At 43.3% G+C, this 24581-nt stretch overlaps 2 protein-coding genes and 1 long non-coding RNA gene across 4 annotated transcripts; 1 reads left to right on the top strand and 2 right to left on the bottom strand.

Moving 5' to 3' along the window:
* The first annotated feature begins 562 nt into the window (after positions 1–562).
* Positions 563–5101, top strand: LOC125519717. 2 transcript variants are annotated; one of them, XM_048684459.1, is made up of 3 exons: positions 563–1020; positions 1947–2115; positions 4732–5101. In XM_048684459.1, exons 1-3 carry the CDS (start codon positions 687–689, stop codon positions 4760–4762), a joined length of 534 nt encoding a protein of 177 aa, XP_048540416.1. In that variant the 5' UTR covers positions 563–686; the 3' UTR covers positions 4763–5101. The 2 variants fall into 2 exon arrangements, with proteins under 2 accessions (XP_048540416.1, XP_048540415.1); XM_048684458.1 differs by having other exon boundaries at positions 564–1020; positions 1947–2062.
* On the bottom strand, positions 4909–5741 carry LOC125519718. Its single transcript, XR_007288289.1, has 2 exons — positions 5245–5741; positions 4909–4971 (listed from the first exon to the last, which is right to left on the bottom strand). It is a non-coding gene; the product is annotated as an uncharacterized LOC125519718 (long non-coding RNA).
* A 314-nt stretch (positions 5742–6055) lies between these two features.
* Positions 6056–16648, bottom strand: LOC125519358 (expansin-A14-like). Its single transcript, XM_048684196.1, has 4 exons — positions 16607–16648; positions 13360–13411; positions 12968–13278; positions 6056–11320 (listed from the first exon to the last, which is right to left on the bottom strand). Exons 1-4 carry the CDS (start codon positions 16646–16648, stop codon positions 10982–10984), a joined length of 744 nt encoding a protein of 247 aa, XP_048540153.1. The 3' UTR covers positions 6056–10981.
* Between the last annotated feature and the right edge of the window lie 7933 nt (positions 16649–24581).

Below are 24581 nucleotides of genomic sequence, written 5' to 3'. Positions count from 1 at the left end.
CAACAGTCAACGGCAGGTCAGACTGGGTCGGGCAGGTTTTGGACGTGACTGAGACACTTACAATAGTTCGAGGACCCACATGTCGATTTTCATAGTTCGAGGACCTGGTTGACACCCCTCGAATAGTTTAGGGACCTACAGTGCACTTCACTCTAAAAATTGACGGGCGCGGCAACGCGCTGCATCAATAATCTAGTATGTTGCTGTAACATAGTGCTTTCTAAGACAAGATGAGTCAAGCTAATAAAGTCATCAATGATACTATTATTACTAGCAGACTACCCGTGTGTTGCCACGGGCCAACAAATGGATTTACTGAAAGACACTGTTGCCTGCTTTTTCTATGAGGGAGTATATTACTTTGCATTATGAATCCACTATGGCCAGCTTAAGTAAACCTTTGTACTTCTTTCTAAGTGTAGCATTATTGGAGGATTAAGAAAAAAAAAGTACAGATCGAGAATCGACACTGGCCGTTGGATCTTCCCACGGGCGCTCCACACCCGACACAGGACAGAGTACACACATCACCGCGTCCACCTCCCAAGCCACACACACAATAAAACCCTAGCCGCCGCACTCACGGGCTCACTCATCATTAGTTTAAGTGTGAGGCCGCGGCGTGCATCGGCGCCGGAGGTGCGCCGCTCACCCCGCCTCTCCGCTCGTCCCGCCCGCCGCGGCCGATGACCGCCCCACCCGAGACCGCGGCCACTCGAAAAAACGGCGGCGATGAGGAGGCCCGGCCCTTGGCGCAGACCCGCGCTCCCGAGCGGCGGCGGCGTCGGATCCGACCGCCTCGCGGGGCCAGCCCTCCCGTCCGCGCCGCGCCGCGTCGCCGCCGGCATGGAGGCCCGTGCTCGGGCAGCCTCCGCGGCGTCGTCGGCGTCGGTGCGGCGGCGGGGTCTTTGGGTACCGCGTGGCGGTGGACCGGCGCGGCTTCCGGTCGAGGGTTCCGGCGACGCCAAGCCGTAGATCTGAGCCGCCGTCTGCACCTCGTTTCCTCCATGTTTCGATCTGGTACCCCGCCCCACTACCTCATCTGTAAATGCAGTGATTGGGTCGGTCGTTCGCTGGTCCAGATCAGGGGGCGCTGCCTCCGACCAGTTTATCCCCACCATTTCCTTTCGCCAAAATCCTTGCCTACTATAACCATCCGGTTAAACCGCCTGCCTCCCAACACCAGGAAAGTTTGAGTTGTGTAATTTATAATAGAGTGTGCGGATTAGTACAACGTGGCATAGACAATTCAATGTCCAGCAATTTAGAATTTCAAATGCAGAATACATAACATTGCATAGACAACTCGGTATCTGACGAAAGGAAAGTGGAAATTAACATAGCATTTCAGCTGTTCTGAACGCCTTGGACATGGGGTTTGGTTCCACGTCATCGAGTCCTTCAATGCCGCCATGCCTGCTGCCGCTCTCGCCTTCTTCTCTCTTTTTATTTTGTAACGACTCGAACATGGGGTTTGGTTCCACGTGTGGGGCATGTGGGTTTAAACCCTGGCGCTGGTGGGGTTGAAGCCTGACGGTTTGGGGCGGGTTTGGAAGGCGTATAAACCCGGCAGGGTCCAATTGAAGGTGCATATAAGGTAGGTTGGGATACAACCCTCACCGGGGCCAAAACCACGTGGTTTGGCCAGGTTTTGGTCGGGTCCCGGTGTGGGTGGGATTAAGCGAACAAGGCCTTAATGGGTAGGGATGGACTCAACGACGCGAGGAATTGACTGGTGGCACTGCCAGAACCTTTACAATTACTTTGGTGACGTTGTGGTGATCGATAGCTATTTTCGTTGTGGAATTCTGCTTTTGCACGCCGGAGATCACCACCGCCACTGTCAGTGGCGGAGCGTTACCAACAAATATTGGAAACTCGTTATCATCCTCATCATTATCATCTTTGTCTCTGTCTCAATAACCTTGGCCCTCTTTGGTTCACAGGATTATATAAACGAGAGAGAAAACTGGCTCCAGAAGTTCTTGTAACCCAGCTCAAGTGGTTTCAAGCATTGCTTGGTGCATCTATATGTAAGAATTCACGGATCGTGGAGTATCAGGTAGAGCTGGATTTAAATTCCTTCATGAGCCCCAGCATAAAGAGTGATAAAAAGTGAGTTTTGTTTCTTCTCTTTTGATCAAATTCCCTATTCAGCCAAGTATATGGCTGATGCATAATTTGTTGCTTCAGGGATCTAAAAAATATGATTTGTATGGATCTGTACAACATTAGGGTGAATCTTTATTGGGTGGTCACCTATGTTTGCTATATCCATCTGTCACAAAATGATTAATTTCTAATAAATAATGACGTGTTAATTTATCTACATCTACTAATATTTCTTACATCCTTCACTCAGTTACATGATCCTAAAATTCTATGCAGTAGTTCTAGAAATTGGCAAATATTAAAGTTTTGAATCATAAAGTATATATTTTATTCCATGTCAATGAAGGTTCATTCCATTGGTTCTCTGCCTTAAGAAAGGAAACAACGTTTCCAGTGGCAGTTATAACTTGGACTTTGATAATTCTCTAGTTGAATCGGTCCTCAGACCAGTAGCTTCCAACTGCGACAACATTAGTAAGGGCAACTGCATTATTGATCTGGTTATTACTCAAGAGAAAGCAATGTCAGAGGAGTTTTAGCAACAGTCTGAAGAGAAGCTGATTATGTATATGTGAGGAGAGTGTATATTCGGCAGCAGTATATTCGAGGAGAGTGTATATTCAGACTGCTGTTGAAGCTCATCTGGCATTGCTTTCCCTTGAAGTGTAGTCTCATTATTAATGCACTTGCCCTTAGTAATGCTGTGAGAGTTGGAACCTACTGGTCTGAGCTGCAGTTCAGCTGAAGAATTGTTAGACGCCGAGCCATGGAAAGGTTGTTTACTTTCTTAAGTAATGTGGGGAACCAAGGGGATAAACCTTGCTTGACGTAGAATAAAAGATATGCTTCGTGGCACAAAGCTTGATATTCGCCAATTTTCTAAACCTACAACATAGAAGTTTAGAATCATGTAATTGAGTGAAAGATGTAAGAAATATTAGTATGTAGTGATCATTTATGAGAAACCAATTAATTTGTGACAAGCAGATATAGTAAACGTAGTGACCAACCTATAACGATTAACCCTGGTTTGTGAATGGTGCATGGCTTTATGATTAAGCTCAGTTTGTGGTTGCTGAACTGTGCTGTGCTGAATGGACTTTCCATTTTGGCGAGTCTTGTAGACTTGCTCTTAGCTGGTTATAACAACCAGGTCTAATAATCAAGAAACAAAATCTTGAGTCAGGGTGATGATGATTGACCATGGCTCAATATAAGCATGCTCTCGAGCAATCAAGGCACCTGTGGGTATTTTGATCATGTGCTTATATTAGTGGCCTTGTCCTTGGATGGTCATTTCTTATGAGTGATAACCAGGGCAGTTTCACCAATGTAAGAAAAGATTGATCTGGTGATGGACACACTGGGGTAAGGGTCGTATGATCGTGCAATGACAAATCTGAGGCCACTCAAATGCAGATCTGGTCTCAAGCACATTGTACCATGTTGTTGCCGTTCTGTATTTGTGTTTCGTGCATTTTTAATTCGCAGGATTTTAAGAACACATCGAAGGAGATAGCATACTCTTTGTTGGTTCATCATATATCATATGATTTTGCATGTAGACATTACTATTGATTGATGCTCTGCAAGATTCTGGTTCCACTTCCACCTTATTTAAGTTTCTATGGATGACCACAAATTCTTACGGATCCTGTCTGCCAAACATTACCTTTCCTTTTTTGGTTGATGTAATTTTTTTTGTTTGTATTGCTATTGCTTGATGTTCTGCAAGATTCTGGTTACTCCTAATTTTTTGGGTACTATTTTGGCTGTTGCTTGGTCATTTGATCTTTCCCTCCTAGTTCTACTCACTCTTTATTGTTTGTGATCATTTTGCTACTCTCCAGAGATACTTTTGATTTATCTTCTCTTAAGTTTTTTTTCCCTTAGTATAATATAATCTCTTTATGAGCAAGTTGCACTTTGTTACACTAGGAAGACTTGCGTTCAGAAAATTATTGGTTGGATGACTTGTTTTAATTAGTTTTCATACTATGTTTTTTTGTTACCTACAAGTTGCCAGTTGCAGCTATTTGTTCTCGCGTGCTACAAAATAATGATGCTACTGTTTTTTTTAGTGCTGGATTGTTAATGTAAAGAGTGACTGAGGTAGCATGTCGCATGTTGCTGTTTGTAACCATAAGCAAAGTGTTGACATTTGACAGCTTTGATAGAGTGGCTGGGTTAATCTGTGCCATCAAGGTGATATTTCCTTATTGCTTTCTTTTGTTAGTTGTGAAGATTTTCCCAATTTTCTCTGTTTGCCACTGAATTTTTTTGGATCATGCACCAGACAAAAGGTTGGTGAACTTTGAAGGATACGTGTTTTTACTAGCTTCTAAACTTTTTTTTTTGCTAAGCAAAGCCTTTGGGGTAATTATGTGTTGTCGCTGCTTTCTCTTTACATATATAATTTTGCTTTGCTTTGTCTTGCACTCTTTCTGGTTAGCTTATAACTGCGGCGGCCTTTGCCCATTTAGACGTACTCCCTCTATCCCATAAATATCAGTGTTTTTGACACTCATATTATGGCTAAGCAAATATTGGAACCTCGTTTGCATCATCATTTTTATCATCTTTGTCACTGCCTCAGTCACCGTCCTCTTTGGTTCACAGGATTCTATCAACAAGAGAGAAGAGGCTCTAGAAGTTCCTGTAACCCAGCTCAAGTGGTTTCAAGCATTGCTTGGTGCATCTACATGTAAGAATTCATGGATCGTGGAGTATCAATTAGAGCTGGATTTCAATTCCTTCATGAGCCCCCTGCATAAAGAATGAGTCCTGTTTCTTCTCTTTTGATCAAATTCACCATGCAGCCAAGTATATGACTGATGCATAATATGTTGCTTCAGCGACCTGAAAAATATGATTTGTATGGAGTTGTACAACACTAAGGTGAATTGTTATTGTCTGGTCAACTACCTTTGCTATATCCATTCGTTACAAACTGATTGATTTCTAATAAATAATGATGCGGTAATTTATCTATCTAATATACTAATATTTCTTACATCTTTTGCTTCGTTACATGAATCTAAAATTGTACGCTGTAGTTCTAGAAAATTGGCAAATATTAAAGTTTTGAGTCACAATGTATATGACTGATGCATAATATGTTGCTTCAGCGACCTGAAAAATATGATTTGTATGGAGTTGTACAACACTAAGGTGAATTGTTATTGTCTGGTCAACTACCTTTGCTATATCCATTCGTTACAAACTGATTGATTTCTAATAAATAATGATGCGGTAATTTATCTATCTAATATACTAATATTTCTTACATCTTTTGCTTCGTTACATGAATCTAAAATTGTACGCTGTAGTTCTAGAAAATTGGCAAATATTAAAGTTTTGAGTCACAATGTATATGACTGATGCATAATATGTTGCTTCAGCGACCTGAAAAATATGATTTGTATGGAGTTGTACAACACTAAGGTGAATTGTTATTGTCTGGTCAACTACCTTTGCTATATCCATTCGTTACAAACTGATTGATTTCTAATAAATAATGATGCGGTAATTTATCTATCTAATATACTAATATTTCTTACATCTTTTGCTTCGTTACATGAATCTAAAATTGTACGCTGTAGTTCTAGAAAATTGGCAAATATTAAAGTTTTGAGTCACAATGTATATATTTTATTCCATGTCAATGAAGGTTCATTCCATTGGTTCTCTGCCTTAAGAAGGGAAACAACGTTTCCCGTGGCAGTTATAACTTGGACTTTGATAATTCTCCAGCTGAATCGGTCCTCAGACCAGTAGTTTCCAACTCCGACAACATTACTAAGGGCATGTGATCATTGATGTGGCTATTATTGAAGAGAAGCAATGTCAGAGGAGCTTTTGCAATGGAATCTGATTATCATATTTACCAATTGTTTAAACAAAATTATATTTGGGCTTTTAGAATTTTTTTGTAAAAACATTTGGTAAATATGATACTCGACTTATATTCAGACTGTTGAAGCTCATCTGGCATTGCTTTCTCTTGAACAGTACTCTCCTTATTAATGCACTCGCCTTTAGCAATGCTGTCAGAGTTGGAAGCAACGGGTCTGAGCACCGGTTCAACTGAAGAATTATCAGATGCCGAGCCATGGAAAGACTGTTTCCTTTCTTGAGTAATGTAGAGAACCAAGGGGATAAACCTTGTTTGACATAGGATAAAAGATATGCTTCGTGGCACAAAGCTTGATATTCGCCAATTTTCTAAACCTGCAGTGTAAAGTTTAGAATCATGTAATTGAGTGAAAGATGTAAAAAATATTAGTAGCTGTAGAGTGATTACTGCATCATCATTTATCAGAAACCAGTTAATTTGTGATGAGCAGATATAGCAAATGTAGTGACCAACCTATAAAGATTAACTCTGGTTTGTGCATGGTGCATGACTTTATGATTAAGCTCAGTTTATGGTTGCTGAACTGAATGGACTTCTCATTTTGGTGAGTCTGCTAGAGTTGCTCTTAGCTTGGTTATAGCAAACCTTCTCTATAATCAAGAAACAAAATAAACAAAATCCTGAGTCGGGGCTATGATGATTGACCATCGCTGATATAAGCATTCTCTCAAATTCTCAAGCAATCGAGACACTTGTGGGTATTTTGATCATGTGCTTATTTTAGTGGCCCTGTCCTTGGATGGTCATTTCTTACGAGTGATAACCAGGGCAGTTTCACCAAGGTAAGAACAGATTGATCTGGTGATGGAGACACCGGGGGAAGGATCGTATAATCATGCAAAGGCAAATCCGAGGCCACTCAAATGCAGATCTTGTTAGATGGAGGTCAGTAGGTATCAGGAGATTAGAATAACCAATATCCTCATTGGTCCAGATAATTTTGCACGCTATAGATGACCATCAATTATTATCGGTTCTGTATAAACAATGCTTTCCTTTTCTGTTTAATGCAAAAGTATTGTTTGTATTGCTATTGTTTGATCTTCCACAAGGTTCTGGTTCCTCCTAAATGCAGGTTGGGCATGTTGTTTGGTCATTTGTTCTTTCCGTTCTCCTAGTTGTACTTCTTTACGGTTTGCAATCATTTTGCTGCTTTCAGGAGATAGCATATTCTCGGTTGGTTCTTCAGTCATCTAATCCATGATCATTTTGCTGCTCTCAGGGGATAGCATAATCTTGGTTGGTTCATCATATATCATATGATTTTGCGTGTAGACATTACTATTGATTGATGTTCCACAAGATTCTGCTTCCCACCTTATTTAAATTTCTATGGATGACCACAAATTCTTATGGATAAACAATGCTTTCCTTTTCTGTTTAATGCAAAAGTATTGTTTGTATTGCTATTGTTTAATATTTGCCAATTTTTCTCAAACTGCAGCGTAAAAGTTTAGATTCATGAAACTAAGCGAAAGATGTAAGAAATATTAGTATATGTAGATAAATTGCCGCATCATTATTTATTAGAAATCAATCAGTTTGTAACGAATGCATATAACAAACATAGTTGACCAGCCAATAAAGATTCACCTTAGTGTTGTACAACTCCATACAAATCATATTTTTCAGGTCCCTGAAGCAACAAATTATGCATCAGCCATATACTTGGCTGCATGGTGATTGGCGAATTTGATCAGAAGAGAAGAAACAGAACCCACTCTTTATGCTGGGGGCTCATGAAGGAATTTAAATCCAGCTCTAATTGATACCCCACGATCTATGAATTCTTACATGTACATGCACTTGAGCTGGGTTACAAGAACTTCGAGAGCCTCTTCTCTCTCGTTTATATAATCTTGTGAACCAAGAGGACGGTGATTGAGGAAGTGACAAAGATGTTGATGCTAACGAGGTTCCAATATTTGTATATTTTCTGGTAACGCACCGCCACTGGTGGTGACAGTGGTGATCTCCAGCTTAAAAAAGCAAAATTCCACAACCGACCAAAACAGGTAGTGATCACCACCACATCAGTAAGAAATATTAGTATATGTAGATAAATTGCCGCATCATTATTTATTAGAAATCAATCAGCTGAATCTGTCCTCAGACTAGTAGTTTCCAACACATTACTAAGGGCATGTGATTATTGATGTGGCTATTAATCAAGAGAAAGCAATGCCAGAGAGCTTTAGCAACGGAACCTGATTATCATATTTACCTGCTGTTGAAGCTCGTCTGGCATTGCTTTCTCTGAATAGTAGTCTTGTTATTAATGCACATGCCCTTAGCAATGCTGTCGGAGTTGGAAGCACCGGGTCTGAGCACCGGTTCAGCTGAAGAATCGTCAGATGCCGAGCCATGGAAACACTGTTATCGTTTCCTTTCTTGAGTAATTTGGAGAACCAAGGGGATAAACCTTGTTGACATAGGATAAAAGATATGCTTTGTGGCACAAAGCTTGATATTTGCCAATTTTCTGAACCTGCAGGTTCACCTCCAGCCTACCCCAACTTGTTTGGAACTAAAGGCTTTGTTGTTGTTGTTGTTGTTGTAGAGTGATTAGTGCATCATCATTTATGAGAAACCAATTAATTTGTGACGAGTGGATATAGCAAATGTAGTGACCAACCAATAAAGATTAACCCTGGTTTGCGAATGGTGCATGGCTTTATGATTAAGCTCGGTTTGTGGTTGCTGAACTGAATGGACTTTCCATTTTGGCGAGTCTGCTAGAGTGGCTCATAGCTAGTTATAGCAACCAGGTCTATAATGAAGAAACAAAATCCTGAGTCGGGGTATGATGATTGACCATGGCTGATATAAGCATGCTCTCAACTTCCCAAGCAATCAAGGCGCTTGTGGGTATTTTGATCATGTGCTTATTTTAGTGGCCCTGTCCTTGGATGGTCATTTCGTATGAGTGATAACCAGGGCAGTTTCACCAAGGTAAGAACAGATTGATCTGGTGATGGAGACACCGGGGGAAGGGTCGTATAATTGTGCAAAGGTGAATCTGAGGTCACTCAAATGCAGATCTAGTTAGACGGAGGTCAGTAGGTATCAGGAGATTAGAATAACCATCAATTATTATTGGTTATGTATGCCAGATAATGCTTTCCTTTTCTGTTTAATGCAGAAGTATTGTTTGTATTGCTATCGTTTGATATTCCTCAAGGTTCTGGTTCCTCGTAAATGCAGGTTGAGCATGTTGTTTGGTCATTGGTTCTTTCCATTCTCCTAGCTGTACTTGTTCTTTACAGTTTGCAATCATTTTGCTGCTTTCAGGAGATAGCATATCTCGGTTGGTTCTTCAGTCATCTAATCCATGATCATTTTGCATGTAGGCATTACTATTGATTGATGCTCCGAAAGATTCTGGTTCCGCCTTATCATATGATTTTGCATGTAGACATTACTATTGATTGATGCTCCACAAGATTCTTGTTCGACCTTATTTAAATTTCTATGAATGACCACAAATTCTTACGGGTTCTGTATGCCACGCAATGCCTTTCCTTCTTTGGTTAATGTAAAAAAATATTGTTTGTATTGCTATTGCTTGATGTTCTGCCAGATTCTGGTTACTCCTCAATTTTTGTGCACTATTTGGTTTTGCTTGACAGCCATTTTGGTGTTTTACATTTCACCTATGTTACACTGTGCAACTTAAATGTATTGCTGGGGCTCCCAGCACTTTGTGGTTTTCCACACATGCACAGCAAAATACTCCAAATCTGGTGAAGTATGATGTTGCTCTATCGGAGTATTTTAATAAGCATGTTTTGGAGTAAGCTTCTATATAACTGCCCTTCTTCACAGAAGCATGTTCAAGTCATAAGCTAGTGTTGTTGGTGGTGTAATTCGCATGACCAATCTGGTAACCAGTGCAACATGCTTGTCATGTATTGTTTGGATGCAACTGAGAGTGCATATGCACATTAGATGGTGAGAATAGTAAGTGGTGTGCTTGGTCAGTAATTTTAGTAACTACTGAAACTAGCTCATCTTTACATGTGAGCCCTTGGTAGGCTATGTATAATATAATTCCCCTTTGTCATCTTTTAAATTAGTTCTTGTATTTGTGTCTCTTATTGTTGGCAGAGCTGATGTTTACATGCTACTCCCAGAATTTTATGGTATGTTGATGCTATTTGTCAAATTATGTTGTCATCAATAAAATATTTTGGTTGTGGACAAAATATTTAGATGTTAGTATTAGGAAAACATTGATCTGAGTGATGACTCTGGAGTGCAGTGTTTTCTCAACATATATGTGTCGAGTGTTGGTTAACAAAAAGACAATGTTTGGTAAACTTCTTCAACATCGAATGGATTCTTAGGGTGAATTTTAGTTTACTGGATTCCCCACAGGGAAGGGTTCTTAGTGTTGCATTTTTTTTCACTACTAGAAATATATGCTATTTATCTATAGTTGTTTTGAGTGTTGTGGACTTTAAAGAAAACAGAGGCGGACAGATGGAATGGCATATTGGAATGTGTGTTTGTGTCCACGGATGGATAGTGAGTCTGATTTGTGGGTTGCTGTTGGAGATGCCCTTACATTTGTAGTGGACGCGCTTGACACTCCAACAACCATTGAATTGAGTCCGAGCAACCTTCATTGTGGTATTGAAAGGTTTTTTGTTTCCTTGGATCCCATGCCTTGTTTATTTTGGACTTCTTTTGTCAAAACGTATTTTTTTAGACTTACTCATATTGATTATGGATTTAGAAATAGTTCTTAATCACGCCACTTGCACACAACTTTACAACTGTGCAACTACCTAATCATTTTGTTGAATAGAGAATGTATTCCTGTTAGTCATAATCATGAACACACATACGTACATTCGCCATTTCAGTAGTACAAGCCTATATACAGAGTGGGGCACAAAATGCAATTCATCAGTGCACTAGAATGAAATGCCGATGATCTCCAGAGTGTGCTCACTTGAACTGCAAACTGCTCGTAAATGTTTGACCGAACTTCCATCCACTCAACACGATGTTATGTAACACAAGGGTCTGCCCCTCGGTATCTGTCAATCTGAATGAAAGCATCTTCCCCGTGAGGTTTGCTAGTGACTGCCAGTTTGCGCCCCAGTTGCGGGCCATTGGTGCCCAATCGTTTGAATCTGAGGTCTTGACGTCCATCGACTTGATTGAGCCGGAGGTTGCAACATTGAACACGGGCACAAGATTGAAGTAGTTGTGTCCGTTGATCTTGAACCGCACTCCGCCCCGTTTCTCGCATGGAACCCTAAAATGGTTAGGTTTTCCTTCAACCTTGAGAAATATATATCTATATCTACATCTCTATACCTACTAATAAAGAGGCTATTGCTTCTTACCACCGTAATTTCATCCGTTTTTTGTTTGTCCGTCGTCTGTCCACTTATTATTTTCAATATCCGTGGTGGTACTAATCTATCCATATATCTTGAGGTTCAAAAATCTATATATCCTTGTCCGCATCGAACAGGTTGCGTCCGTAGCTCGACTGGACCAAGCCATAAGTTTCGTCCTCACGAGCGTGGGCTGAACTAACATGGCCCATATTTTACTAAAACGACAGAGGAGCAGCGAAAAATACTTTCCGTGTGAGGATTAGAACTCATAAATAGTCCCACCTCGCTCCTTTTCAATCAATTCAATCAATTTATATACGCGGGCGACTTTGCCACATTAGAAATTAACAAGCCTCTTAGGCGAACAGAAAGAAGGAATTAATCCACAAAGAGGGAAGAGCGAGTAGTCCCGAAGGAAGAATCAGATATCTGGAAAATCAGATTGGCAGGAAAGGGAACGGAATGGAATTGCAGAGCCTCGCGAACTAGCCAAGCAAAGTCGAGACGACTCGGTGGGCATAATTACTTGTTGTCTGTTTTTGCTGAAATCTAGAAGAAGCGTGTATGTGATGGATGATGTACGTGGCCTTCACAAGAAATTTATCAAAAAAGTTTGCCTTTTTTATGGTGATGATGGGGAGTGAGTGCGGTTCGGTCTTTGGGCCAAGTTCAATTAATGCAAAAGAAAAGGAACATAATATAATTAATCTTGCAATTCTTAAAAATAATATCAACATAGTAAAAACCTGTTTGCTTTCGAATATTAACAAAAAAATTGTATATAGACAATCCCAATTCAATTCACCACTACGCTTCCATCCAAAACAAATTTGCTTGCATTTAAATCTTTCAAAAATTCTAAGAAAAAACATTTAGATTAGTTATTAAACTCTCAAACAGTACAACAATTTCAACGTCTGTATATCCCGCTAAAAACACTTACACCATTGCTCTTCCACCCTATGATATGCTAAGATGAAAGAGGGGCCATCAAAGGACACCCCGGTGATTTTCTCAACTTTATATTACATGGTCTGGACACCAACAATTCTTTTTTTAATTACGGACACCAATTGTGTGTGTCTTTTTAGATAAAGAGTGTTTCAAATTCTTCTTTTTTTTAAAAAAAAACCATGCTTTTAAATATGCTAAAAAAATGTTCATCTTCAAAAGATGTTTCAGTTCTAATAAAAAGATTAAAAATTTCAATAAAATAATTATTTTATAATAAATAAATATTTGTGTTTTCCGAAAAGTAAAAAATAGAACAGATTACTAGACTGTTCCATGCACCACTACTCTTTCATTGATGAAAGATGTTAGGGTGGCTTATTTGCGTCCATGCGTCATATTCCGAAAAGAGATAACATTATAAACTTATACCGATGTTTATCAAAACTGCATATAAGAAATGACACGTACTGTCACACATAGCAGGTTTTACGATTTTTTAGCCCGTTGCAACGCACGAGCATTTGTATACTAGTTTTACTCAAGAAATTAAAGCATCAAATAAACAAATGACAAATTATTTTTCTTAATTCTCTGCAAAAATTAACGTGCTTAATTGCCGTTGGTACACGACAGGGATGATGCCACCCTTGTAAACGCCGATCTTCTCCCAAGCTGGTTGTGCCATGTCGAAGTGCGGTCGTGGCTGGTTGCACCAGCCGCCGTTGTCGCTTGGAAGGGCGTGGTTGGGTGGACAGAGGTTTGTGGCCGTTATGGTCACCGTCACACCAGGCTTACACCACTGCGGGTCTGCCAGTTCGCGGTCACACGCGACCTTGTAGCACTGCCCACATGCCGCGCCGTCGTTGAACATCACCGTGCTCAGCGCCGCCGTGTGCGTCCCGTACCCCGTCGAGTAGAGGTTGCCGTACCCGCACGCGCCTCCTGCAATGAAAGCCTATACGCTGTGATAATTTGCACAGATTTAGCATGTACTACAAAAGAATTTGTAAGCTGGATCGTCACCCATCGTGCCGGAGGCATCAGCGCCGCCGTAGAACGTCGCATGCGCCCTCGTCTGCGGCCACGGCGAACGCACAGCCCACCGTGAGCAGCACCAGTGCAACACCTCGAGCTGGAGGTGCCCGCGCCATAGTGTATATATCTCGGTCGTCGGATGCCCTCAGGAATCCTGCTGCGTCTGTATGTGTCCTTGATCGCCCTTGGCAAAAATGCAGGTGGATTGGCTTCTAGTTCTAAGCTGATGGGTGATGTTGTAACTCATGCTTGCGGATGTATATATAACCAGGCTTTACTTGGATCGAATGGTGGCTGCAGGATTCAGCAAGGCCATCACGAGGATGACCGAGTGAAGCAGCCGGTAGAGTGCACATCCGCATGGCGGTGCAGCCGGCCCGCGCGCCAAGACATGTCAGCATAGTTAAAAAAACCAGACCGGTGATCGAACCGGTGACATCGCCGGTTCAGGTTTTTATCGGTCAGGCCGCCTGTTCATCGGCTCATTTGCTGGTTTTTTAAGCCATAAAAATAGGTCAAATATATTATGCTTCTATCCTTTGACGACCAAGTTGGATGGGCAGGTTGCTTGTCTGACCAAATGGTGACGTCGATCTGTTTCCTATTGTCGGTTCTGGTTTCTTTCAGTCCGACCGGCGGTCGGTCCGGTTTTTAAACTATGCATGCCAGTCTTTGTTTGACATTTTTCAGTCTCTCTCTATCGGAGAGGGCGTTTGCTTGACTTTCTGAATGTGAAAGCGGACCTCGTTTGCTGTGCTCCCATGCCTACGAAAGGACGCCTCCCCTGTTTCTTGATCCTGCACTGCACCTGGTCCTCACTGTCGGTGGATATAACGCAGTTCGTCCGGAAAGAAACCTTGAGTTGTCGTCAAGGCAAATCTACACAATTCCATGGCGGACAGTAGGCGTCATCCGGATGATCCCGCTCTTGGGATCAGCCGGGTCGCCGGCCACTGATCGTCCAGCCAGCCCATCTTATAAGCCGTTCGATGCACCCAAGTCTGCTTGTTCAATTCATATTGCTCGTGGGTGCTGGTCACAGGCGTTGCTTTGAGGGCATCTTCAGCCGCGCCCCCAACAGACCCCCCAGGCCATTTTTTCGGCGCCGGTGTCGAAAAAACGGCTCAGTCGCGCCTTCAGAACGTCGAAAATCGCCGATTCAGACCTTTTTTTCGTCCGGCGGTCACAGACCGAACCCGGTGCGCTGGGGAGCAGTTGGGGGCTCCGGCGCTAGGGAAAAGCACGCCTGGCCCACACCGATAGGGGAAAAGTCAAGGTTTTCTTCCCCCGACTCGCCTCGCACCCCCCGCGCCCTCGGCCACCACTAGCTATATCCCGGCGACGGCCGCCGCCCTCCTCCGCTAGATAGCCATTCTCCGCCGGAAAATAGCAGCCCTTCGCCGCGGCAGCCCCTCCCACAGCAGCTGGGCGTTTCCGGCCGCCGTTTCCGGCCGCGGAGGCGCGGTTTAACGGCGGGTACACGCCCACCGAGCGCAAGGTGTTCGGCGTTTTGCCTGTCTCGGCGATGGACTTGGATGAGGAGGAAGAGCTCGCCGCGCTGCTGGAGGAGGAAGCCGCGGCCGACGTCCAGGAAGAAGAGCATCTCATGGTGCTCGCCGCCCTCGCCCAACTGCTGGCGAGCAATGAAAAGCCGCGGCGAGGTGGCTCGGCGCCGGGGCGGGTGAAAGCAAAGAACCGGCATCGTCTCCAAGGCTACTGCATGCTCTACTCCGACTACTTCGCCGATGCTCCACTTCATGGCGAGAGAACATTTCGGCGCCGTTATCGGATGAGCCGAAAGCTCTTCCTCAGGATTGTGAATTCCATCCGGGAGTTCGACAGCTACTTCAAGTGCAAGATGGATTGCACTGGCGCTCTTGGATTCACCTCCATCCAGAAGTGCACGACAGCGATGAGGATGCTTGCATATGGAGCTCCCAGTGATTCACTCGACGACTATGGGCGCATGGCCGAGTCCACCAACATAGAGTGTTTCTACAAGTTCTGTCGGGCAGTGGCGGCAGTGTTTGGGCCACAATACTTGAGAACACCCAATGCGGAAGACACTGCTCGGATCCTAGCCCAGAATGCAGCAAGAGGATTTCCTGAGATGCTTGGAAGCATCGACTGCGTGCATTGGAAATGGAAGAATTACCCATTTGGTTGGCAGGGGATGTACAAAGGCGCCAAAGGCGGTTGCAGTGTGGTGCTTGAGGCGGTAGCCACACAGGACCTTTGAATTTGGCACTCCTTCTTTGATATGCCAGGAACTCACAATGATATCAACGTGCTGCAGTGCTCTCCTATTTTTGCCAAGCTCGTTGAGGGCCATTCTCCTCCGGTGAACTTCGAGATCAATGGGCACCAATACAACAAAGGGTACTATCTAGCTGACGGCATCTATCCGAGATGATCGACATTTGTGAAGACGATCTCAAACCCTGTGGCAGGAGGCAAGACCGCCTGATTTGCGAAGCTTCAGGAGGCTTGCAGGAAGGATGTCGAGCGGGCATTTGGTGTGCTCCAATCTCGATTTGCTGTTGTTCGGTACCCCGCTCAGACCTGGTCCAAAGATCAAATGTGGGAGATTATGACTTGCTGTGTCATCTTGCACAACATGATCATCGAGAGCGAGGAAGAAGACCCAGTGTTTGACACTGAACCATACTACAGGCAGGGTCCTCTAGCCGAAGTTGATCACCAGCTACCGGCAACTTGGACTGCCTATCTCAGTATGCGTCAGGAGATCCGAGACCCACAGGTGCATCATCAACTGCAGAAAGATCTGATTGAGCACCTATGGAGGCTCAAGGGGAACGCCGTGTGATGAAATACGAGTTTTTATTTGTTGAACTATATAATTTGTATTGAACTATTTGTTGTTGTACTATTTTGTTGAAATATTTGATTTTTCTGTGATGAAATATGTGATAAGAAATAATTGTGTTGATAATTGAACGCCGAGACACGGTGAAACCACGCCGAATATGGGCCTATTCTTGCCCATATGGGCTGTTTATTCGTCGAAATTGGGCTGCAAAGTGGGCCAATTTCGGCGCCTGGGGGCGAGCTGGGGGCGACGACTGGGCGCAAAACCGCCCCCAGCGCCGATTGTATCACCGGCTCGTCTCCGGGAGGCGATTTTTATACGTCCTGGAGGAGCCAACAGCTGGAGATGCCCTCACACGTCTGGTTTAGCTAATATCACGTGCAGCGACTCCACAACTCCACATACCCTAGCTGATCTATGCTCTTCAAGTATCAGCAAGTCATCCATTGCCTTAAAATTAAAAAGCAAGTCAGCGACACGAGCGGCGGAGTGGCTGCTGCATACGAGGGTAGAGCGGCAGACGCGCTGCAAAGACACTACGATGATGTCGTGAGGGATGGTCCAAGTGTTGCGGCTGTAGTTTGAGGGCAGCTCCGATACTACCGCGTGCTGGGAAATGAAAGCCGGACCGCTTCAAAGATGTTGCGACGATGTCCTTCGACGACCCGTGGCGGGTGCTTCGACAGCCACAGCGGTGTGACTGCGGGGTTCGGCTCCTCTACAGTCATGTTATTACTGCACCGGTACAGTTACTTGCACAATCCACTGTTTAATCTCATCGAAAGGCTCTCATTTCTTCTCATCCGTCCCTGTCAAGCATCGTCTTCTTCCTTCCGCCGACGCCGCCTCCGACCTCCACCTCCTCGATCAACTTGTCGGGCACGCAGGTGCCGTTCCCGCCGGCCGCCAAGCCCGCCTTCATCCACGCGAGAGCTGGTGGCTACAGCATCCGGTGCTGCTTACTTTTCAACAGCGAGCAGCAGATGCCTCATGGAGCTCTCGCCGCCTGGTGCAGCAGCTAGTTGTTCTAATTATTACGCCGTAATGACTAAGTGCAAAGTTGATGCAACATCATAGAGATCCGAATGCCTGACTGTATCTGTATGTGCAGCGTGTAGGCAACTGCAGGCATATGTTTACCCCTAGAAACTCATAGGAGGATGTACTACATAACTAGCTAACCCGTCGAGTACACGACGGTCGAGTTCTTTGATTCGGTCGGTGGTCGGTGAGCGCCGGTGGATAGCAAGAACGGGCGCACCACTAGTGTAACGTTGCCCTCCTGCTGGTAAACCTGAGAATGGTTATTAAAAAACTGGGTGAAACGGTTCGGTTCTTATTTTGGGTTTGATTGGTTCAGGTTTTATTGGGCTAAATCTTTTTTAGTTTGGTTTTGGTTTGGGTATGTGAAGAAACCAATTTGGGTATAGTTGGTTATGGGCTTAAACAATTCAGTTATTAACGGCTATAAACTATGGGTCCAAACCGGTTTCTGGACATTGGTTGTGTGCAATAAGTAAGGACGCATCGACATTGAGTATTTTTGATCCGCGTACATGCTGCGATGCACTACGTAATTCTGTATTATGGAAAAACACCACGCATGCAAATGGAATGTGTTTGCTTGTGTTTTACCTAAGCAATTGGTTTTAATACACTTGTCAGTGAGCTTTTCAGTCGTGGGCATTGTCTTTTTGACTCTTGCTGTGTGTTGACCGTATCTCAACGATAACTTTGTTCCCAAACTATTGTAGATGCACTTATGCCTTTTCTATATCATTTGCTTCTTAACACGTCGATTTGTGCAATCATATATACATTTAAGCAAACCCATAGTTATGTATTGGGTTTAAACCCACGATTATGTATTGGGTTTAAATTGGTTTGGGTGGAAAAAATAGACGGTTTAGTTTTGGTTGGACTGAAAATGACATTAAATGGGTATGGTTCAAGTATGGTTTTGAGAGATACATGTACGAGTATGGTTCAAGTATGGTTTAAGTATGAAACTATTCTCAAATTTACATGCTGGTCAAGGACGGAGGCTTGCTTTTTTGAGCCATGGAGAAGGAGTCTGCGACAGCCAGCGCCACGAGCAGCAGGCCGACCCAGAGGCTCCTCCCGTCGACCTGGACATGGAAACACGACGACGGCAATGTTCCGGAGCAGCACGAGTGACCTGGACATGGAGGAAGGAAGGTATCGGCCGGATGATGAGACAAGCACGCATGGGCCACCTTGAACGACTCAATCGACCGCTGCCATGCCCTCCACGGCTGGTGCCCCAAGAACTACTGGCCACATCAGGCCTCCGACGGCGACGACGGGGACGAAGCAGTGCAGCCCACGGACTAATAGGTTTTTCTTTCCATTGATTAACAGGATTAAGGAGGAGGAAGGAGAACCATCAGATTATAATGGATGGTAGATATTAAAACTACAGTACCCGTACAGTGATAGTTCAACTGCAGAGGAGCTGAACCCGCGACTACGACAACCTGGCTGCTTCAATGATGTTGAGACGGCGTGCTTTGATGGCCGCGGCGGCTTCTTCGACAGCTGCAGTGATGCTACTATGGCAATCCAGTTGTTTCGATGATGTTGTGTGGCCTGCTTTGATGCCCGCGGCGGGTGCTTCGACAACTGCAGCGATGCTACGACGGCAACCCAGCTGCTTCAATGATGTTGCAACGGCGTGCATTGATGGTCGCGGCGGCTTCTTCGACTGCTGCGGTGATGCTGCAACGGCAACCCGGTTGTTTGGATGATGTTGAGCGGCGTTGTGCTTGCTTCGTGCCACACGTGTGGCCCTTATTTTTCGGGAAAAGATTAGACATTTTGGCCTGTGCAAAAAAAAAACCAAATTTGAACACTAGATTTTTTTTTCACTGATGAAACACTGCTGATTCGTTTCACATGAAAATTGTCAAGCATGCTTGTGATACTAACACGAACATCCACAAAAAAACAGAATTATTTGAAAATGGTTTACCACTTTTTTTGCGGTACTGTTCATTCAGGAGCAAATGCTCCCGGGAGCCAAAACACCCCTTCCGTCTAGAATAAACAACAAAAGATCATCAATAACCAAAAGATCATCAATAACCAACCATGGACTGCAATGTTTTAATTAAAATTCCTAATTAGATCGAATAGTATACCCATCAGTTTTTTTTTCCTGAAAACACCGTACAAGTATACACACACCACCACCACCACCACCATTACCACACACACGTTTGCACTCATCCAGCCTACCGAAGACTTGGCTGGGTGAAGATCAACACGGATGGGGCGACAAACAACGACGCTCATTGTGCTGGAGGAGGTGGTGTAGCTCGATCTCATCTATCCTTTCTGGGAGCTTTGAGTAAACCCTTTCCTGGAGTAACTGACCCATTAATCGCTGAAGCATTGGCACTCAGGGAGGGTGTTATCTTTGCCCCACTTCGTGGTTTTTCACACGTAGTGTTGGAGGTGGATTGCTTAGAGGTGCTGAACCTCTGGTTGTCGCGCAACAATTCTCGCTCAATTGTTGCGTCTATTTTAGATGAAATTGCGGAGAAGTTGACTAGTTTTATCTCTTTTTCTATTAGGCATATCCCGAGGGATGGTAATTGTTTGGCTGATCTCCGTGCTAAGCAGGCCTGCACCATATCGGTGTCAGACTGTTGGCTAGCGGAGTGCCCTTCTTTTCTTATTAGCTGCCTAAGGGCAGCTTGTAACTGGATGTTATTAAAGCAATAAAGCTCCCCATGTTCTCGGAAAAAAAGTTTCAAGATTGGAAAAACTCAACACATGTCTCACTATCGGTAAGAATGTTGCCTCATACTAAACGATAGTAATTCGTGTTACTAAGATACTAGAGCATCAAACTTGGGATTTATTCATGGTGGGAGGTATAACCACCCTCATATAACAATCCATCCACTAGCTGGCTCTCATCATAATTCAAATTATGAATGTCTGATACTCACGTTTACAAGCACACATTCAAGCTTTTCACAATGTTTTTACAGATATAGTGCACGTCTATTTTAGTTGCTCACTCACATGGGTTGGAGGATGGCGGGGTAACCGGGTAACCAAAGGAAACTAAATGAAATATGCAAGTTAGACACATGTACATGAATACGATAGGGGCGTTCGGACAACAACCTATGTTGTAGCAGAGGGAGAGGGTACGAAACACAAATATATCTCGGATTACATCCTCAAGCCAACGCCAGCGAGGTTTGTAGCCATCGCTTCACAATTACCTCATGGACCGCTCACCATCTCCGTTCTTGTCGTGAGTGAAGGAGGTGTGGACACCCTTTGAGGAAAGGAGATGATGAAGATTAGGAGTTGTCGCCCGGCGAAGTATGGAGGAGGCATCATCCTTGATAATGCTCCAGTGCAAGAAATTCATGTACCATGTATACTAGGGTATAAGTAGTGGATTTCAAAGGTTCACAGGCGACACAAGGATCTCGTCACTAAACTCGCCGCTGAGTTGAAGTCGGGACACACCATTTTCCCTGGTTCAGGTCTCAAGGTGGGTAATAACATTACTTTTGTGGATCTCTTATTATCTCATAGCAAGAGTACAAGAGTATGATGGTAGCTAATAGGTTCTAATCCTAGCGGTCTAAACTCCCAGAATCGACATGCATATCTCGCTGCAAATGTCAATGTAGAGCGCTTCGATCTATAGTGATGTTGCCTTGGGTTTTGAGGTTCTCCTTCTGTTGCAGCCTCCAGGCAATTATATAAGCGTCTTGCCATGGGATCCAAATCGAATTTCTACCACCATATCAGTAAGGTATATCCTTCATTCTTTTTTTTGACAGCAACTAAACTTTATTTCTCATATAATAGTCATGTCGTTTACAAGGAAACGAGAAATAAAATCAGGGATAATAGCATCCCAAGAACCCGGAGATCTAGTAAAGGAGTGTCTTGCTAACTTGTCAGCCACTTGATTCACTTCTCTGAAACAATGTTTGAGAGATAACTTTGAGAAATCCAGAGATAGCTGCTTACATTCACAACAACGGCGGCATCAGGTCCCAAATATTTATCCATCAAATTAACTGATTCAACTACAAACGAGCTATCTGATTCCACCTCTGCCGAATTGCAACCCATGTTTGGCAGAAGGAACATACCATTTCTGATTGCTCATAGTTTAGCAACATCAACATCGCGGACATGCGGGAAGAACCAGGATGCTGCAACGATGAAATCGCCATGGACATCATGTAGAACTACACCACTAGCTCCTGACTAAAAACCATAAGAACCAAACAACGAAGGGAAAGAAAATCGCATAATGGAGGGAATATATGTACTTTAAATCTGTCCAAAAATCTAGGAGTCAGGTGTTCTAGTGAGGAAAAGCTGACTAAAAAACGTAAGAACCAAACAACAAAGGGAAAGAAAATCGCAGAAGAGGAGTGCTTCACACAGCAACACTAAAGTGGGCCTGGCCATTATGCGAGCGATGGATACAATTCGTCTACTATGCACACCACTCAAATCGCGGCATCAGGTCCCAAATATTTATCCATCAAATTAACTGATTCAACTACAAACGAGCTATCTGATTCCACCTCTGCCGAATTGCAACCCATGTTTGGCAGAAGGAACATACCATTTCTGATTGCTCATAGTTTAGCAACATCAACATCGCGGACATGCGGGAAGAACCAGGATGCTGCAACGATGAAATCGCCATGGACATCATGTAGAACTACACCACTAGCTCCTGACTAAAAACCATAAGAACCAAAACAACGAAGGGAAAGAAAATCGCATAATGGAGGGAATATATGTACTTTAAATCTGTCCAAAAATCTAGGAGTCAGGTGTTCTAGTGAGGAAAAGCTGACTAAAAAACGTAAGAACCAAACAACAAAGGGAAAGAAAATCGCAGAAGAGGAGTGCTTCACACAGCAACACTAAAGTGGGCCTGGCCATTATGCGAGCGATGGATACAATTCGTCTACTATGCACACCACTCAAATCGCGGCATCAGGTCCCAAATATTTATCCATCAAATTAACTGATTCAACTACAAACGAGCTATCTGATTCCACCTCTGCCGAATTGCAACCCATGTTTGGCAGAAGGAACATACCATTTCTGATTGCTCATAGTTTAGCAACATCAACATCGCGGATATGCGGGAAGAACCAGGATGCTGCAACGATGAAATCGCCATGGACATCATGTAGAACTACACCACTAGCTCCTGACTAAAAACCATAAGAACCAAACAACGAAGGGAAAGAAAATCGCATAATGGAGGGAATATATGTACTTTAAATCTGTCCAAAAATCTAGGAGTCAGGTGTTCTAGTGAGGAAAAGCTGACCAAAAAATGTAAGAACCAAACAACAAAGGGAAAGAAAATCGCAGAAGAGGAGTGCTTCACACAGCAACACTAAAGTGGGCCTGGCCATTATGCGAGCGATGGATACAATTCGTCTACTATGCACACCACTCAAATCGCGAGAGCTATATCTCGCTTGAAGCGCCCTCTGTCACGGTCCGGCCCAGTAGGTCTCTGGCGGAATAGAGAAATACGTGGGAGATCCAGCGATCGAACCCAAGTCGCCTGCATACAGAGTATCGCCTGCTAGCTAGTGGGACACTACAATGTTTGTGGAAAGTTTGATGGTGCGAACGTTTTGAGGGAAAGGAGCCTGGTATTCCACTAGTTGTTCCCGGGTCCTTTTTTTTGTTTTTCGTTTACTTTTTCACCTTTTTTCTGATTCTTTCTATATTTTACTGGTTTCTATATTTTTTCATAGGCTTACTTTCTTTCTTTCTGTTTTCATTATTTTCTTCTTTTCTTTGTTTTTGGTTTTGTTTCTTTCTTTGTCATTTATCATTGGTTTCTTTGCATCTTTATTGATTTTACTGTTTCTATTCTTTTTGCATTGGTTTCTTCAGTTTTTCATTTTCTTTGTTTTGTTTTCATTTGTTTTTATTGGGTTTGTAACATCCCAAATTTTCAATTTGGAATGTTATACATTAGGTCATCATGCATATCATATTTTATTTTGCTTTTGGTTTTGATCCTAGAAAATCTTAAGCAACTCAAGGACCCACGGAGAGAGTTGGGGATTTCGTTATTTACATATTTGAGTTTTTTTCAAATTATGTAAACAGGATCATTTGATTTTATTTATTTTATCATCAATTATTTCTATTACAAAAATATGAGAGAGGGAATAAAATGACTTCCCCAAAATATAGAAATATTGAAGATTTAATAAAAAAATCAAATAAGATTTATTTTGGAGTTTTTCGGTATTTTTATTTGAATTTAGGAAAAATGCGCGTTTTTCAAAGTTGTAGTTTGGGCCCAGATAAATGTTCACTTTATCGGGCTTGATTTTAGAAACCCGGCAAAATTTATTTCGTGATTTTTGGAGTCCGTTTAGTATTTCTTTTTATTTTTCTTCCGAGCGGATTTAAAAAAAAAACGCGAACCGACTCCGGGCCGTACCCGGCCGGGAAACCTCCGCCCGGGGTGCCTTTAAATAGCGCCCGAGGCCCGGGCCGAGAGAGCCAGCCCAGCCGCCGCCGCCTGACCTAACCCTAATCCGCCGCCGCCTTAGCAGCCGCCGCCGCCCGCCGCCGCCCGCCGGAGTTGCGCGCTTTTCGAGGTTCGCCGCCGCCTCGTTTTCCGTGCAGTTTTTTTTTAAAAAAGTTCTGTTCGTCGTTTGTCTTTTTCGTCGGATTTTCCGCAGTTATTTTCTGATCGCGATTTCTGATCCGATTTTCGTTTTAGTATAACTTTTCGCTCGTTTATCGGAATCAGGCGATTCAAGCGCCTGGAGTTTCGTCTCAAAACCCTCTTCCGAATAATCAATTTAAACAAGTTTTTTCTACTGTAAAATTTGCCCTAGATCCAGATTATTATAACGAAGTTGTTTTCTTTCGCCGTTTGATTTCTTTTGTTTCGTTCGATTTGATTCTTTTGCCAACCAGGGTTTTTAAGTTGAACTTTCTGGTTAGATCTTCTATTTGAGTTTTACCTGTGCATTAGATGAGTACTTATTGTATGCTTGTTGTTTGTCTGCGATAGAATACCCGGAGTGCGCCGCCTGTTACGTTGAATCTCTAGGTTACGCGGATCATCAGCAAGGCAAGTAACACTTTGATCATACCCTTTTCTACAACCCAGTTTTATTGCATTAGATCAATCCTCACACATTGCATGATTAGGATCTAATTAAATTGTGGGATGGGAAGTAGATGAGGTAGTACCTATTACCCGTTTAATTATCAAACCTTTGGGAGTTACTTCTACGTGTGCTTATTATGCTATGCTATGCTAGTAGACGTGGATTTGGTGAGTGATATTCATGACAGATGTGAGATTGTT

The sequence above is a fragment of the Triticum urartu genome, chromosome 7, assembly GCF_003073215.2.
Source record: "Triticum urartu cultivar G1812 chromosome 7, Tu2.1, whole genome shotgun sequence".
Classification (NCBI taxonomy): domain Eukaryota; kingdom Viridiplantae; phylum Streptophyta; class Magnoliopsida; order Poales; family Poaceae; genus Triticum; species Triticum urartu.
Note: the sequence above shows the minus strand (reverse complement) of the source record. Positions and strands in the feature narration are given on the sequence as shown.

Excerpts from the sequence above, each read along its gene's own strand:
- LOC125519717 (XM_048684458.1), top strand. The coding sequence starts at position 687 with ATGACCGCCCCACCCGAGACCGCGGCCACTCGAAAAAACGGCGGCGAT. Across the intron at positions 1,021-1,946 it reads TTCCTCCATGTTTCGATCTG|GATTATATAAACGAGAGAGA; the intron begins GTACCCCGCCCC and ends TTTGGTTCACAG. Across the intron at positions 2,063-4,731 it reads CACGGATCGTGGAGTATCAG|GATTCTATCAACAAGAGAGA; the intron begins GTAGAGCTGGAT and ends TTTGGTTCACAG.
- LOC125519358 (XM_048684196.1), bottom strand. The coding sequence starts at position 16,648 with ATGGATGACTTGCTGATACTTGAAGAGCATAGATCAGCTAGG. Across the intron at positions 13,412-16,606 it reads AAGAGCATAGATCAGCTAGG|ACGAGGGCGCATGCGACGTT; the intron begins GTATGTGGAGTT and ends CCGTGGCCGCAG. Across the intron at positions 11,321-12,967 it reads ACAAGGGTGGCATCATCCCT|GTTGAAGGAAAACCTAACCA; the intron begins GTCGTGTACCAA and ends ATATTTCTCAAG.